This window comes from Pocillopora verrucosa, chromosome 6 (genome assembly GCF_036669915.1).
Source record: "Pocillopora verrucosa isolate sample1 chromosome 6, ASM3666991v2, whole genome shotgun sequence".
Lineage (NCBI taxonomy): Eukaryota > Metazoa > Cnidaria > Anthozoa > Scleractinia > Pocilloporidae > Pocillopora > Pocillopora verrucosa.
This window is the reverse complement of record NC_089317.1, coordinates 24,422,764-24,437,668: the sequence shown is the minus strand read 5'-3', so window position 1 is coordinate 24,437,668 and position 14,905 is coordinate 24,422,764. Positions and strand designations below refer to the sequence as shown.

The following is a 14,905-nucleotide window of genomic DNA, read 5'->3' as shown; positions in this document are numbered from 1 at the left end:
TGATGTGAGGTTTGAATCCTCACTTACATTTCCTCTCATAAAGTTATGCACAATTTTTCATAAGATATTGTTGATCACTAAAATTGTTCGTATAAATCAATTTTTGAAAAGTTCAAAAAAATCTAAACACAATTACAAATTCTGTGTAAATCATGATCATTGGATCCACAAATAACGTTTTTTGAAACCCCAAAATAATTTGTAGTACAAGATTCTTCGTGAAATCCAGAAATCGCGCAAAATTGCCCATTGTTGGCTTCTGTAGGCTTCTGTATGTTTGGGTGATGTTCTTCGGAACGCTGACCGAGGGAACCCTGGCACTAGACTCATGAAAGTTTAATTAAAAATATGCGTGAAGACTGGTAATGAAAAAATATACCCGTTTTCCTTTTGCCTTCCTTTCTATAATTGGTGGGAATTTGTTGATATGTCGATTTTCAGCGAGATACGAATAAAAAAAGAGGAAAGAAAAGAACAGAAACATTGCCACTGGAGCGGAAAACCAGCGACCCGATCGACGTCAAACAGTCAAATATTTGATGGACTTTGAAACGGCTTAGCAGCCTCTCGCTCGATTGTTACGTTGCTTAACATTGCGAAAATTGCTAAGTAATTTAGTGAAGTTCTCGTAGACGCTGTTCAGAGGTGGAAAGGGAGATTTTACACCGGTATTTCTACAATAATGCTACGTTGTGGATGCCGCAGTTTGTCCCAGGGTCTTGCTTACTTACCTAAAACAAGAACAAGCCAAAGTTTTCTTGATGTCAGTCGGTAAGGAATCGTAACTTCACTTGGTGTTCTTCAATAGAGTTCTTGTTACATAAGCTAAAGATCACCGGCTTCCTTTCGTTTATGGCTTGAGTATGAGATGTTCAGAAAATAACTTGGGATAAGAGGCTTTAAATCGAATGATAGTTTTTCTGTCCCTACGTTCGATTCAAAGGGAAGTGTGTCTGTACTTGTCGAAGAAATCAAATCCAATCGGTCGAGGTTAGTGCGTGATGTTTCGTTTCCGAGCTGTTGCGAGATTGGCGTTAGGACTTCTTCAAATAGAAATTGAAAGAAGACCAAGATAAACTATGACAACGAGCAATTAAAATTACAGCGAATCGGGTTTTCTCTTTGATAGCCCTGAAGGTCAAGTTTCAATAGACAATGACCAGTACTCTAGTTCCAGTAGGTTTCTTCTCAATTTAATGTGAAATGTTGATGGTTTCGAACTGATCAGGAATCGATTGACTTCTAACTGGTTAGGTTTTGATTTTCATTTATTAGTAATAGGAAATATTATTATTGTTTGGGAATAATGATAAAAGGATGCTCAAAAACAAGTCTTAGTGAATTTTAGCAGAATTAGTTGTAATTAAATTACATGTTTGAAACGAATTAAAAGGTGCTCAATTTTAATTGCTTTATTTTTCCAAGTATGCAAAATGCAAGTCAAGTTGTGTGGTTGGTTTTCAACCCCTTTCCATAACTGTTGATTTACTTAATCCTTAAACTTCCGGAAGTGATTAACAATTAACTTCTCCCTGCAATATCCCTACATTGTTCAGAAACCAGGTGATGAGAATATTCAAATTTATCAGGTAGATGTTGTTATCTTGATCTAACACCAAATTCTCTGAACTAATTTAGAAGGAAATGTGTAGTAGCTAGAAGGGAGAATTTGTAATCAGATCTTGGGTTTAGCTATGGGTATTACTTCACTCAAAACTATCACAGATGAGTTAAAGCATGTCACTGCAAGGTTGTGAAGTTTTCTCAGTGTACAAGTGAACTTGGAGGCAAGATTTCTCAGTTTGTCATATTTCAAGCCATTTGGATTTTGTTGGTTTTCCCTGGTATTTTTGTTAAATAGTGTTCTTCAGTATGTGACTTTTTCAGTTTATGATTGTGTTATTTCATGTTTGAACAGAGTGGCAGTTTTAAGTTCAAAATATGGAAGGAATGATTATGCTACAGATGTCAAGGTATGTGTGTGTATGTTTGCTAGCAGTGTTCATATTACATGTAATCTTCCCTGCTTTAAAAAAAAAAAAAAAAAAAAGGACTCCTCACCTGAAAAAGGGTACCCAGGGCAAATAGAATATTCAATGAAGTTAGATTTTTTCAAAGTACATAGCATCCCCAATGGCTTGTTAGGAGTAACCAAGGTACCTACATGTTATATATGTAACTTTTACAGTTTCCCCACCACTAAATTGAAACAAATGTGTGTATAATGTATTACAGTGGCTGATTAATAATTCTCTCTGCTCTTTAAGGCTTCTCAGTCAAAGTCATTCGTCATGGGTTTATTTAAAGGTCAACTTGATGTACAGCAGGTGTTTCCTTTTCCAGAAGGTGAGATGAGGTCATTTTATGTGGGTATTTTTGTATTATAACTATAGTATGAAAATTGACAATTGAAAGTACAACACTTCATATTTCACAGTGTTCTATATATTTTAGTCTTACGTGAGCTGGTTAATTTTGCTTTATTATAGTTCTAGACTCTGAACAAGAAAGCACATTGAAAGCTTATGTTGATCCTGTGGCCAAGTTTTTTGAGGTAAATATATATAGGTTATAGCTGTTTTCATTTCAGCCCTTTGACAGCTGGTGACATTATTATCATTATTATTATTATTATTATTGTATGCACCTATCTATGGATCTCCAGGTTTCAGGGGTGTAAGGGAGGGGGGTAGGGGGGAATTAGATATTTTCATGTTTTCAAAAAGTCAATTTTCCCAGCCTTGATAGTCATTATGTGTCAAAATTTCACCCCTGGGGACTAGAGATAAAATATACCAACCTGTGCACATATTAGTTTTCCAGAAGTATAATCTAAAGAGTCCACTTGCACCACTGTCATATTTTTTAAATTATTATTCAGGAGAGCAATGACCCAGCAAAGAATGATGAGATTGAAAAAGTCGCTGATGACACTTTTGAAGGCCTTAGAGAAATGGGTGCTTTTGGACTTCAGGTAATAAATTTGATAAATTTGGTTATTGTATTATTTTTTTCTTTTTTTTCACTGTCAGCATTCTTGACCTTTTATATGTAGAAGCTTGTTGCTGCTGAACAGAAATTCATAATTTTTAAATTTTCAGATATCCACAGATTTGGGGGGCCTTGGTCTTACTAATACGCAGGTAAGCTGTTCCTTCCAGCTTCTTGTTTTTTTTGTTGTCCCTGCAAAATTGGAGTCATTGATAATCAGTGGAAAGATTATTCAATTTTTTTCTCTCTCCTAATGTTTTTGCCTTTTCACCTCCAATCTGGTAAACCAAAAAAAGCCAAACAATTTTAAATTATGAAAGTACAAATTTTAATCCCCTTGCCCTTGTTGGCATGTCTGTTTCAGTATGCCCGCCTGGTTGAGATTGTTGGTTCACACGACCTGGCAGTAGGAATTACCCTTGGAGCTCATCAATCTATTGGATTTAAGGGAATTCTTCTCTATGGAAACAAGGTATAGTCTACATGCACATGCATAATACATGTGGTGTAATATCAAGGTCTTATTTCAACCACTAGTTCACTAGTGTTCTTAGCTGTGAGGATCTCTTATATTTGTTTCTTCACTGCAGTGCACATATATGAATTTCATAAATCTAATATCATTATTCATCACTTGGATGGTTTATTTGAACCCAACATATTGACCAAATCCCAGTTGGCTTGTTAGCTCAGTTGGTAGAGGGCTGCACCAGTATCGCAGAGGTCATGGGTTCAAATCCAATACGGGCCTGAAATTTTTTCAGGTCTTATTTCAACTTTTTTGACGCACATGATTTTTTTTTATTTGCAATTGCATGCGATTTTTTGTGTGTTTAATTCGCGTTTTCAGTTAATGTATACGCGAGTGGTACTGTAGTTCAGTAGTGTTCTTTGCTGTGAGGATCTCTTATATTTGATCCAAGGACAGTGTTTTTCTTTGTTTTTTTTCTGCATTGTTGCATTTTGCAAAAAAATGAATAAAATTGTGAAGAATTTTCTCAGCAATCTGTGTTAAAAATGTGTTGATTGTGTGTAAAATGCACTGGATTATGCTGAAATTTTTCACAGTATTGATCATTTGACCATTCCAACACATTATATACTACTTAAAAATGTTATATGATTTCACAGTCATGTCATAGATCTCATCTTGATGTGCTTTGGTTTGGTAAACAATGACATGTGCATGTATCTAGGCAAATTAGCCTTGTGCTGTGGCTGTGTTTCTTTTTTATGATTTTCTTATACTTGTTTTTCACTTAGGAGCAAAAAGAAAAGTACTTACCATCAGTAAGTAATGGTGATGTTGTTCTTTCCATTTGCACAAATGCACAAATGCACAAATGCACAAATGCCTTGTATTTTCACTGATAAATTGGTTTCGTTTTTAGGATTTTTTCATGTTTTAAATAGTACTGACCATGATATCATTTTGATTTTTCCTTGTTTATTTTCTCACAGCTTGCAACTGCAGATAAAGTGGCTGCATTTTGTTTAACTGAGCCAAGCAGTGGATCAGATGCAGGGGTGTGTACCTTGTACATGTGTGTGACTTTGATATCAAATGCAACTTAAGTTAACTCTGTGTTCAGAAGCGATAACAAAAATCTCCTTTAAAAGCAGGCACATTTAATTGGTAAAAAGATGGTAATATGGTAACGGCTTAAAATACAAACTCAACAACAAAAACCTCCAAAATGCAACTAAAACTGAAAAAACACATATGCGAGAAATCGTATGTGTAACTTGCTTACAAACTGGTCAAATTTAAATGTCTCAGCACATGCGCACTAATTGCATGACACGCCAGTCAGGTACTTTCTTCTTAACACTCATCAAAAAATTAATGCTCACATGTGGGAAATGAATAGTATGAATTGGGAAGATAGAAATTTATGCCTCCACTTTTGCAACACCTTCCCATTTATGGTAATTGTTAGTGCTCTATTTACTTGACAGTCATCAGTGAGTATACACCATTTTCCCTTGTGGTGTAAAAGTTAGGTAGAGTTTGTCTAAGCTCATCAGTTGGTGATACATTGAAGAGAGTTTGTGTTCCTTTTTTTCCAATGCAGCAAAGCTGAGACCAACAGGTCATGAAACATGAAAACTGTGAATGCTTAGTAAATGAAGTGAAATTTTTCTTGTCCTAGTCAATAAGAACACAGGCAGAGCTTAGTGAAGATGGGAAGCATTTCATCCTCAATGGAGGCAAAATATGGTGAGTGCACAATTTTACAAGGACTGTACACAAGATGGATATAACATTCTTAACCCCTTTCCCTTTCCCTTTCCCTATCCTTGTCGGTGGGTTTTATTTAAATTGGCCACTCTGAAGAGTTTATAAAACTGACATTTCAAGAAATTACTATCTGTCAAAGGGAATGAAATATCTGTGCCCCTAAGCTTCATAATTATAGAATAAATCCTAATGGGATTGTCACATTACTGGAGTGGTCTTTTCAAAAATTGAGCACGACATCATTCTCTAGCTGTGAGTTGTAAAGTACCCTGTGTTATTCATCAGTTTATTTTAAAAATCAAATTTGTTGGTTGTTGGATGTAGGGAAATATAGGTTGTAATGGCAAGAATAGAAGTAATACTTCTTATCACATGTACAAACTTTTGATTTATTGAATCGTTTATTTTGTTCCTCAGGATTAGTAATGGGGGCTTAGCAGAAATATTCACTGTCTTTGCCAAGGTACAGTTTGTATAGTATATTATTTTAAATACAAGCTTTTGTGAAAGTGCTTCCACTGTTCATGAAAACATTCATGGAAACATTCCTTGAAACCAGGTTATGCCAACAAAGAGACATTTGCCTGCTAAGATTTGTAACAGGACTTTTTTTTTCTTTAACCTCAATAAAAAAAAATGCCTTTTTTTCACTGTAATCACACCTTCTCTGCTTGTACCGTAGCAATGTGAAGAAGCTGTCAGGCTTTTTTTATCATTCTATGACAAGCAGTACATTTATTTGTTATGGTTACCTAACAGTACTGAGATCAGTTATTAGCAAACTCTGGTATAAAGTCAAATGATGTTTGAGAAATGTTGTTCTTTTAATGAGCATGTTTGCTGTTCATTTTTGTGCAGACACCAATGAAAGATCCAAAGACAGGTGAAATGAAAGACAAAGTGACTGCATTTATTGTAGAGAGAAGCTTTGGAGGAGTGTCAAGGTATTGCTGTTTGTCAAAAAATATGTAACATCCAAAACAAAACAACAACAGGAAAAAGAATGTCTTTTGTTGACAAATTTTTATCCATTCTGTCTATTGTTAGTGGTCCACCAGAGAAAAAAATGGGTATCAAGGCTTCTAATACTGCTGAGGTAAGACTCTTTATTAAAGTTTAAAGAAGAGGTAGATACTGTCCATGTACAGGTGGAGGGGATAATCATATTAACGCAATTCATTAGTCACTTTTTTTAAGTGTTTTCTTTTATTTGTTTTTCTTATTTGACTTTTGTTGATTTTAAACTTACACTTCTTAGCCTTTTAACTCCTAAGATTCAATTATTAATTCTCCCCTCTGGCAGCTACACATTTCCTTGTAAATTTGTTGCGAGAACTTAGTGTTAAATCAAGATAACAACTTCCATCTGATAAGTTTGAATATTCTCTTTTCCTGTTTGCTAGATAATTTACTGATATTATAGGGAGAAATTATATTTTTATCACTTCTGGAAGTTAAAGGGTTAATTAAAAGTATAATTTATAGTTTCCATCTCTGTGACAAATTTTGTGTTCTTTTGACAGGTTTACTTTGACAATGTCAAAGTACCAATGGAAAATGTACTAGGAAGTAAGTGCACAGTAGACATACCATTATTTATTTCACAGATCGATTTTATTTTTTTGGGAGTGTTTGTTTAGTTATGTATTGCAATTTCTATGCATGCCCGAATCAAATCGTTTCCTCGAAACTGCAGATTAAGGTTATGGAAAAGTTCTTCAGGTTTCTTGCATCTCAATAATCCTTTTGAATATCCTTTTTAAAATATTTCTTTTTTTTTTTATGGTAGATGTCGGTGATGGATTTAAGGTTGCTATGCACATTCTTAACAATGGAAGATTTGGAATGGCTGCTGCTTTGTCAGGCACAATGAAGGGACTTATCATGAAAGCTGTAAGTATTTAATTATTTATTCATATATGGCTTTATAGAGAAAATTTAGAAATTTCTAATTTATCTATGGATACATTGCGAGGGAGTTTGAGGGATTCTGAAATTAGGGGAGCCTGCATTTTTTTTTCCTGCTTGGGTTGAGCATCAGAACGTATTTGTGCTGTTTTTGATTGAGTGTTGCTTATGTTATTTTATGATTTGGGGAATGTGTGGCCCGTGACCCTGAAAGTAATGGTTGAATCAAGTATGGCGAAAGTGGTGTTATATTATGTGCACAAACACTTGTAGGAACGCTGTTAGAGTATCTAGTGTGACCACTTTCATGATAAAGAAGCTCTGAAGCACGCACCTGTACATGTAAAGTCAAGTCATCTTGATTTGTATTAAAAAGGGAGTTATCATGATGTAAAAAGTTGGTTGTCTGGTGGGTATCCATTCCACTTGTGTGGTTGTGAGAACAGAACAGAACAAAGAATGACAATCTTAAAATTTTCTCTACTGAAGGCTGATCACGCTGGGAGCAGAGTCCAATTTGGAAGTAAACTAGAGAAGTTTGGAGTTATCCAGGAGAAGCTTGCAAGGATGGCCATGTGCCAGTATGTTACAGAGGTAATTTTAAGAATGAGTCGTTTGAGTGCTTGTCTACTTGAAGAAAAAACAAATTAAGACAAAAACAACAATCATAATTATAGAGAAACTACAAACAACTTGATCTAATCATGTAACGAAAAAAGATATAAATCAAAAAGCAAATGGCCATTGAGAGTAAATTCAATAAGTTGGCCACAAGCTTGAGAAAAGACAATGACCAAGTCGCTGTTACATGTAGTTTGAGATTTATATCTTACTAGATGCAAAGGTTGCGTGAGTTTTAAGACCAATCAAAGACAAAAAAACCATTGCATTGAAAAAAAGACGAACGAACAAACATACAAACAAAACAAAGAAAACGAAATAACAGTTGCGTTGAACGAACCGTGTGTTTCAGAATATATTCCAAGGTCAACTGGGGGTCCTAGGAATACGAGTGGTCGAAGACCAACATGAAGGTCTTTTTTTGTGTCCGTGGAAAGTGTTTCTTCGGTTGTCTTGTACTGAGTAGCAAATTTGATCATCGTCTTTTTTTATTCCAGTCAATGGCGTACATGTTGAGTGCTAACATGGATCAAGGGGCAACTGACTTTCAGCTGGAGGCCGCCATCAGTAAAATTTTTGCATCGGTAAGACTAGAAGTAACTGTGTATAGGACTCAGTGGGGTAATAGCGACAGCGTGTTTGAGCCTGCACTTTGGTCAAGGTGAGAGGGTGACCTCTGACGAACAACTGCGTTGTGGCTTTAGAAAGACAGTTTACTTTCACAGTGCCTGCCTCTCTCTTCCTTTCCCCCCCCCCCAGGGGCATAAATGGCTACTAACTACCTAAAAAAAATGCTGCAAAGTTTATCTTGGATGCACAAGCATCCCATCGGAAGGGTTTAAACATATCCCAGTTGTTTCATGCTGTTGAAACCGTGCATAAGTACTGGTGCAGTAGTTAAGGGTTACCCCGCTCTTAGACTTAGCTTGCCCAACCACAGACAGCAACTAAGTTAGAAAAGGGACAAATTGAGTAAGAAAGTGATAAAAAATGACGACCAAGCGCTTTCCTCGATCGCTTTTTTTTTTCTCATACAGAAAAATAAAAATTTTCTTCTTGAAATTCTCAACTGAGGTTGTAAGAAATTATTTAAGTTTCTTGAAACTCGATTCTCTTACCTAATTTCTGGAAACAACCGAGGATCCAGTTACGAGGCAAGACTGTCAGCAACCAGTGACCGTTAGTGTACCTGTAAACACGTGATTAAGAAACTCTCTCTCTCTCCAGGAAGCAGCATGGTTCGTGGCAGATGAGTGCATTCAGATTCTTGGGGGAATGGGTTACATGAAGGTGAGTTATGTTCCGTCTAATGATCTTGAGCATTACCGTGTACTGCAAAAGGACAGCAGGTCTCTGGAACGTCCTAGAGCACTCCAACCAACTATTTTCTTCGTTTGACTTTTTTCAGGATTGTGGAGCTGAACGCATCATGCGTGATCTTAGAATTTTCAGAATATTCGAAGGTACCAATGACATTTTGAGGTTGTTCGTCTCCTTAACTGGCCTTCAGGTAAGCTTACACGAGTTCTGTTTTTGTTTAGCATACATAATTATTGTTTTACATTTTTAAGAAAAGTCGACAATTTTTGATATTTGAGAATCTTAAGATTTTTTTTCCGATGAGAGGCGTGGTGGTCGGTACCGTAAAATTTTAATATTGAATTAGAAGGCCCATGTTCAACTTCTGTCGAGTTAGGGAGTCTCACTTAACTATTATGGTGCCTCATAAACCCTTTTGACCCTAACATCAGTATGCTAATTCTCCTTACTGTTCTCTATACATTTTCCAAGGCGCTTATTAGGAGAACTTGTTTCGTAATTCAGGGCGTAAAATTAATTTTTTTTTTCTGATAGCCACCTGGCTCCTAAATTCTTCAAAGTAGTAGCCAATTCAAAAAAAGTTGGTCGCCATTTTCAAAGACAAACAAAATCTTTCTTTACGCTGTCAACGTTCTTGATAGACCCTTCAAAATTAAGTTAGGGAAAAGATCTTTAGCGTGCAACAAAGTGGACACTAGGATGGATGATATACAGCGTTCAGGCTCATCTAAATCCAAGATGGCGTCTAGTTATCGATCGAGATGCATGTGCTACGTTTTGGAAACAAACTTAACGAGGAAGTTTGCCGCGGATTTATCTTTGCAAATCTTTTTAATTCACTATATCTCTTGGTAAGGTTATGATGAAACGTTCTGGACGCCAATTTGGCGACTAACTTTCAGGATTTGGTCGCCAAAGTGAAAAATTTAGGCGCAATGGCGCCTGTATTAGGCGCAATTTCACGCCCTGTAATTAAGAGCTCTTTTTAGTTGCTGATCGTTTCCTTTGTTCCTGCGACCTTCATATGTGATTCAAGGGTGGTATTGTAAGGAGAAATTACATGCTGGTCATTCTTAAGGGTCAAGGGGTTATTTCCTAAATGCATAAATAGACAGTAGCATTTTGGGCTGTCCTGGAATCCTGACGATAATTTCAACGTGTTTATCATCCAGAAGAATAGTTAGTTGTTATGGCCTTTTGTCAATCTTCTATCGCTAACCGCTGAAAATGAGTCGAAAGCCAGTAAACTTATAATAAATATTCTTAATAAATGCGATTATCAATTTTCTCAGGACGCTGGAAAATACCTGCGGGAACTTCAGAAGTCCTTGACAAATCCTGCAAATGTTGGGCTGATTTTATCTGAAGGAATGAAGAGAACAAGAAGGTATAAACACTGCTAGTGTTAGTTACCTATCGCGATATTTTCATGTGTTGTTGTCCTATTCTGTGTATATAATTCATTTAACCGCCTTTATTTGCTTACGATAAAACCAGGGCTGTTGGGTTGAAGTCAGGACCGTCTCTAACTGAACATGTTCACGCGGATCTGGCAACTTCCGCCAAGCTGGTAAGTAAGGGAAGAATGAGGAAGAAAGAATGAAATTAAGGAATTGTGAAAGAAAGAGGCAAGGCTGGGGAGGGAGAGGTGCGTGTGGTTTTAGAGCAGGGGGCTGTGTGATTTTGAGGGAGGGGGGAGGTGGGAGGTAGTTTCGTACGCAGCTGTTGTTGCAACGATTCCTTTTCGAGAGAGATGGCGTAACAATGGCTGTTTATAAGATTACCTTGTAGGCTTTTTTCTTGTAGAGAGTAAAATTTAATGTAGCTTAACAATTTTTTTTCTTCAATTTTTTTCCTTTTTTTTCTGTTTAGTTGTCGGAAGCTTCCGGTGACTTTGCTGTGACCGTGGAGAAGTTGTTGATTAAACATGGCAAAAACATCAGAGGTAACTAACCGTTGACTTCGCTCGTAGCCACCATGTTAATTAATTTTCCCGTACATAGACATGTAATACAACGTATGGAAAAAGGATCAAATCCTCCTTTCATATCGACCGTCCAAATTGGTCGGCTGAGGGAAATTGCAGGGCTGAGGCGATTGTACGCCCCGTCAGTCAAGATGTACTATCGTTCCTCAAAACGAATAGATTACATGTACCGTAGGGCAATGAGATGTTTGTATATACATATAACATCCTTGTTAAGCCCTTTACACCCTCATATCGGTACACTGTATGTAAATTCTCCATGCCGTTCGCTATACATTTCCGAAGGAGCTTGCAAGGAGAATTTAGAATCTGATAGTAAGGTTAAATCTGGAGGGATTGATGTATTTGCTGACTATTCTTTTTTTTTTTTTTTTTTTTAGTTTTTTATTTATTTTTTGATATTTGTTATTGATTAAGCAAATTGCTTCATTTGCGTTGTAGAGTTCAGTCGTTGAGATCATATCTGTAAAGGATGCTTTTGTTTTTATTGTTACAGATGAACAGTTCTTACTTAAGAGACTTGCCGATGCTGCAATCGATATTTATGGCATGGCAGCGGTGCTTTCCAGGTAAGATGCGCGTTTTTTTTCTGTCACTCTAAAGAAGGCACGCGATATACGCAATCAGTTATTACCAGTTACGTTCCTTCGGGTTGATTCCGCCTACTGACTAGATGTTTTAGTACACTGCTATACGTATAAAATCAGTTTTTGTTTCCCGAAAGTTGCAAGGGTATAAAAATGTTGTGAAAGATTGTGCCTTATAGTAAATACTTCGTTTGACTCCTTACAGTACAGTTCAAGTGTAATCGAACCAAAATATGCGAGTAAAACACGCATAGCACGCGTATAAGATCATCTGCATAATAGTATATACATACGAGCATACGCGTATATACTCACACGTACGCTAGCCGATTGTTTTCCCTGTTGTGTGATAGTCAATGTTTATTTCAATGGGCATTGTAATCGCAATAAAAACTGGTGTTCAAGCCGTTATGCCTTCGGTTCTTTATTGATTTTGCTGTTTATTCCACCTTTACCGCTTCCTTGAATTTTTTTTTGCAAGATGGTTATTTCATCTTTCTTTTCTGTTCCACAGGGCTTCCCGATCCCTTAACAATAAAGCTCAATCTGCGCAACACGAAGCTATGATAACAACGGTTTACTGCGATGAGGTAAAACAATGGTTTAATATTTCACTGTAGATATCAGGTTTGGAAGCACGATGGTAGTTCTCCCAATTGACTCTCTCGTAAACGTAAAACTCTGCTTGAAATCTTCCCCACGAAAATCTCTTAATCGTTTTGCGTCTTACAACCATCGATTAAGTGATGAAAAGAAAGTTCATAGCGTATACAACTGTCATATTTCAGTATCACGCTCTCCCCCACAGAGCTTAACCTTAGAGATCGGACAAGCGAAAAGTAACCTAAAGAGTTCTGCCTTTGTTTAAGTGATATCAGTATACTTAATTATCACTACATTGTTCGCTTGTCTTTTCACAGGCTTTTGACAGAATAAGACAAAATCTGGGCTCCTTACACGACTCCAATAGAGTCTCGAACGACACCAAGATGTCGAGAATAGCAATGGACGTCATCAAGAATGTGAACACAGTTCCCAATCATCCCTTGGGGTTCTGATAATCCAACGGATAATTTAACTCGAATAACGCGTGGTCGACCTTTGGATGATGATCTTCCTCAGAATAGGCTGTAATTGAGAACAAAATGTCTATAAAAATGATTTGCTATGGCTGGGGATGGACTCAGGAAGACGTCACGCAAATCTACTGATAACTGTTACACATTTCTTTTGATAACCGTGCATCAGAACAGTGCTGTCATGCGTCATTTTTTATGTATAAGTAGCAAGTTGGACTCTATAGTTTCTGTAAACACTTATGGACGTGTGTACTTAGCCTAGAATTTCAGTGTGTAACATGTAGTTTAATTCCCAGAGAGGTTTCTTTTTGAAAAATTACAGTCAAATCTAGAGAAAGACATGAGTAAAGGTGAAATAATTTTATCTTAGTGGTGACAGCAAACAGACTCGAGAAGCAAGAAGAATGCAAGCCAAAGAAACCACGTCCCCTACCATTTGTCGTAAGATGAAGTAAATAGTATCTGGTCAAAAAGAGTAATTTTATGAATGTAACGGCACACCTTTTTGACGTTATTTATCTGGCTGGTCCGTGTAGAACGCTGTAATAAAGTATGTGTCGATTGGTAACGTAATATCAATGGTGTTTTGGTGGCATAAGACTTTATCTCTGGTTCGAATTAGTTGGATGTCCACTTGGAGAAAGTTGACTGTAAGTTTCTCGGGGCATTTGTTAACCAGACCATGAACGTAAAGATCTCGTTTATAAATGGTGGATCTGAGTTTTTGTTCCTCTTGTAGATGTATGTGGAGAAGCCCTTCTTGCCTCCTTAGAATGCATGGAAACAGTAAAAGCGAGGCCAAAAAGGATTCCTGACTTCTCGTAAAAAGTGATCATGCTCGACCTCTGAGAAATTTTTGCTAAATTCAATCGAAGCTTAAGGACTGAGTGAATTATGGTCGCATTGGCGGATTGTTAGTGATTACTTTGTTCATTTCCCAGGTGTCTCCTTTTTTCAATATTGAAAAGAAAACTGCCGCGAAGGTAATCAAACAGCAAACGATTGCGGATGCTGGTCCGCGAGAAAAACGTGTCAGAAGAGAATCGGAACTCTTAACTTCAATTTCAGTTTTATGTTTTGTTGTACTTTGTTTTTGTTTGTTTTTTTTTTCGCTTAGTACGAGGGTGAATTCGGTTAAATCGAAATCCTCCCCTCGAAATAATCGGGTATACGGTGGATCAACGCGCCTGGTCATAATTTGTTTCTCGAATGCATACTGAGTTTTAAGGATCTCAGAATTTTAAGTCAAAGAAGAAAAAGCACTCGAAAGCCATAATTTTCTCCCTTTTTTCTCTTTTATTTTCCATACTTTGGGCGTTCAACAATATTGTACGCGTTCAGCGCCAGCCTACTTGCGCCAACGTAATTCTTGGATGCAGAGGTGCACTTTTCCATCCCGTCAGTCACACACAGGTCACTTAGTCCATTCTTATTCACTGAGAATTCCTTTGCCACCCAGCACTAACCTGCATGAAAGTATTAAAAGAAACAGAATTTTAGAAAGGTTGGTGAGAAACTTCTGACGTATCAGTCTAATTCGGTCTCTGCAGCCGTGCACACTGCCTAGCGAGACCTTTCGAGCTGATGTGTCAGTAAGTAACGGGAAAGTCGTTTTCTCTTTTGTTTTTAGTGCCATCCCTCTAGTTTTTTCTTGCAGTCTATTCAGGAGTACCTCATAGAGAACATGACTGTTAATATTGCTTGTGTATCCATCATCACTTCTCTATTTCCATTCAAAGGCACAATGGCGTGTTTTTTTACAAGTTTTATTAACCCTTTAAATCCTAAGAGTGACTACAGAACAGTGTGGAGAAGATGCATTTTGATGTTAGGGTGTAAGGGGTTAAGTCCGGTCACTCCTCATTCAAATCCTTCCCACCACTGTTATAACATTCAAATAACGGTAGGTACATTTTTTTTTTTTTATTTTAACTCTTACTTACCGCAGTCTTCCAAAGCAAAATACTTGTACCCTCCTTCTCGTGCTTTCTCGCCGCATTTACATACACGGTCGTACATTTTGTCATTCCATTCCTCGAAATCGGCCACATCACTGCTGGGGCATGCAAAATCCCCTTCTATCGATAGCTGATCCGTTACTGGACGACGACCCAAGTGGAAGTCTTTGTAACATCCAACGTTACGATGAGTAACGGGGCACAACTCTATT

General features: G+C 37.1%; 1 protein-coding gene across 1 annotated transcript; it reads left to right on the top strand.

The window, feature by feature from the left end:
* Positions 1 to 432: 432 nt before the first annotated feature.
* LOC131798212 (very long-chain specific acyl-CoA dehydrogenase, mitochondrial-like) lies at positions 433 to 13,308 on the top strand. Its single transcript, XM_059115867.2, has 25 exons — positions 433 to 771; positions 1,919 to 1,973; positions 2,268 to 2,346; positions 2,490 to 2,554; positions 2,882 to 2,974; positions 3,102 to 3,143; positions 3,356 to 3,463; positions 4,255 to 4,281; positions 4,453 to 4,518; positions 5,145 to 5,212; positions 5,651 to 5,696; positions 6,092 to 6,177; positions 6,281 to 6,329; positions 6,757 to 6,802; positions 7,023 to 7,126; positions 7,631 to 7,735; positions 8,260 to 8,346; positions 8,990 to 9,052; positions 9,171 to 9,272; positions 10,375 to 10,469; positions 10,580 to 10,652; positions 10,955 to 11,027; positions 11,566 to 11,638; positions 12,171 to 12,246; positions 12,577 to 13,308. The coding sequence occupies exons 1-25, from the start codon at positions 683 to 685 to the stop codon at positions 12,712 to 12,714; spliced, it is 1,908 nt and encodes a 635-aa protein (XP_058971850.2). The 5' UTR covers positions 433 to 682; the 3' UTR covers positions 12,715 to 13,308.
* Positions 13,309 to 14,905: the final 1,597 nt, after the last annotated feature.

Coding starts and splice junctions, on each gene's coding strand:
- LOC131798212 (XM_059115867.2), top strand. CDS start 683: ATGCTACGTTGTGGATGCCGCAGTTTGTCCCAGGGTCTTGCTTACTTA. Junction 2,347..2,489: donor GGTGTTTCCTTTTCCAGAAG/GTGAGATGAGGT, acceptor GCTTTATTATAG/TTCTAGACTCTGAACAAGAA. Junction 7,127..7,630: donor AGGGACTTATCATGAAAGCT/GTAAGTATTTAA, acceptor TCTCTACTGAAG/GCTGATCACGCTGGGAGCAG.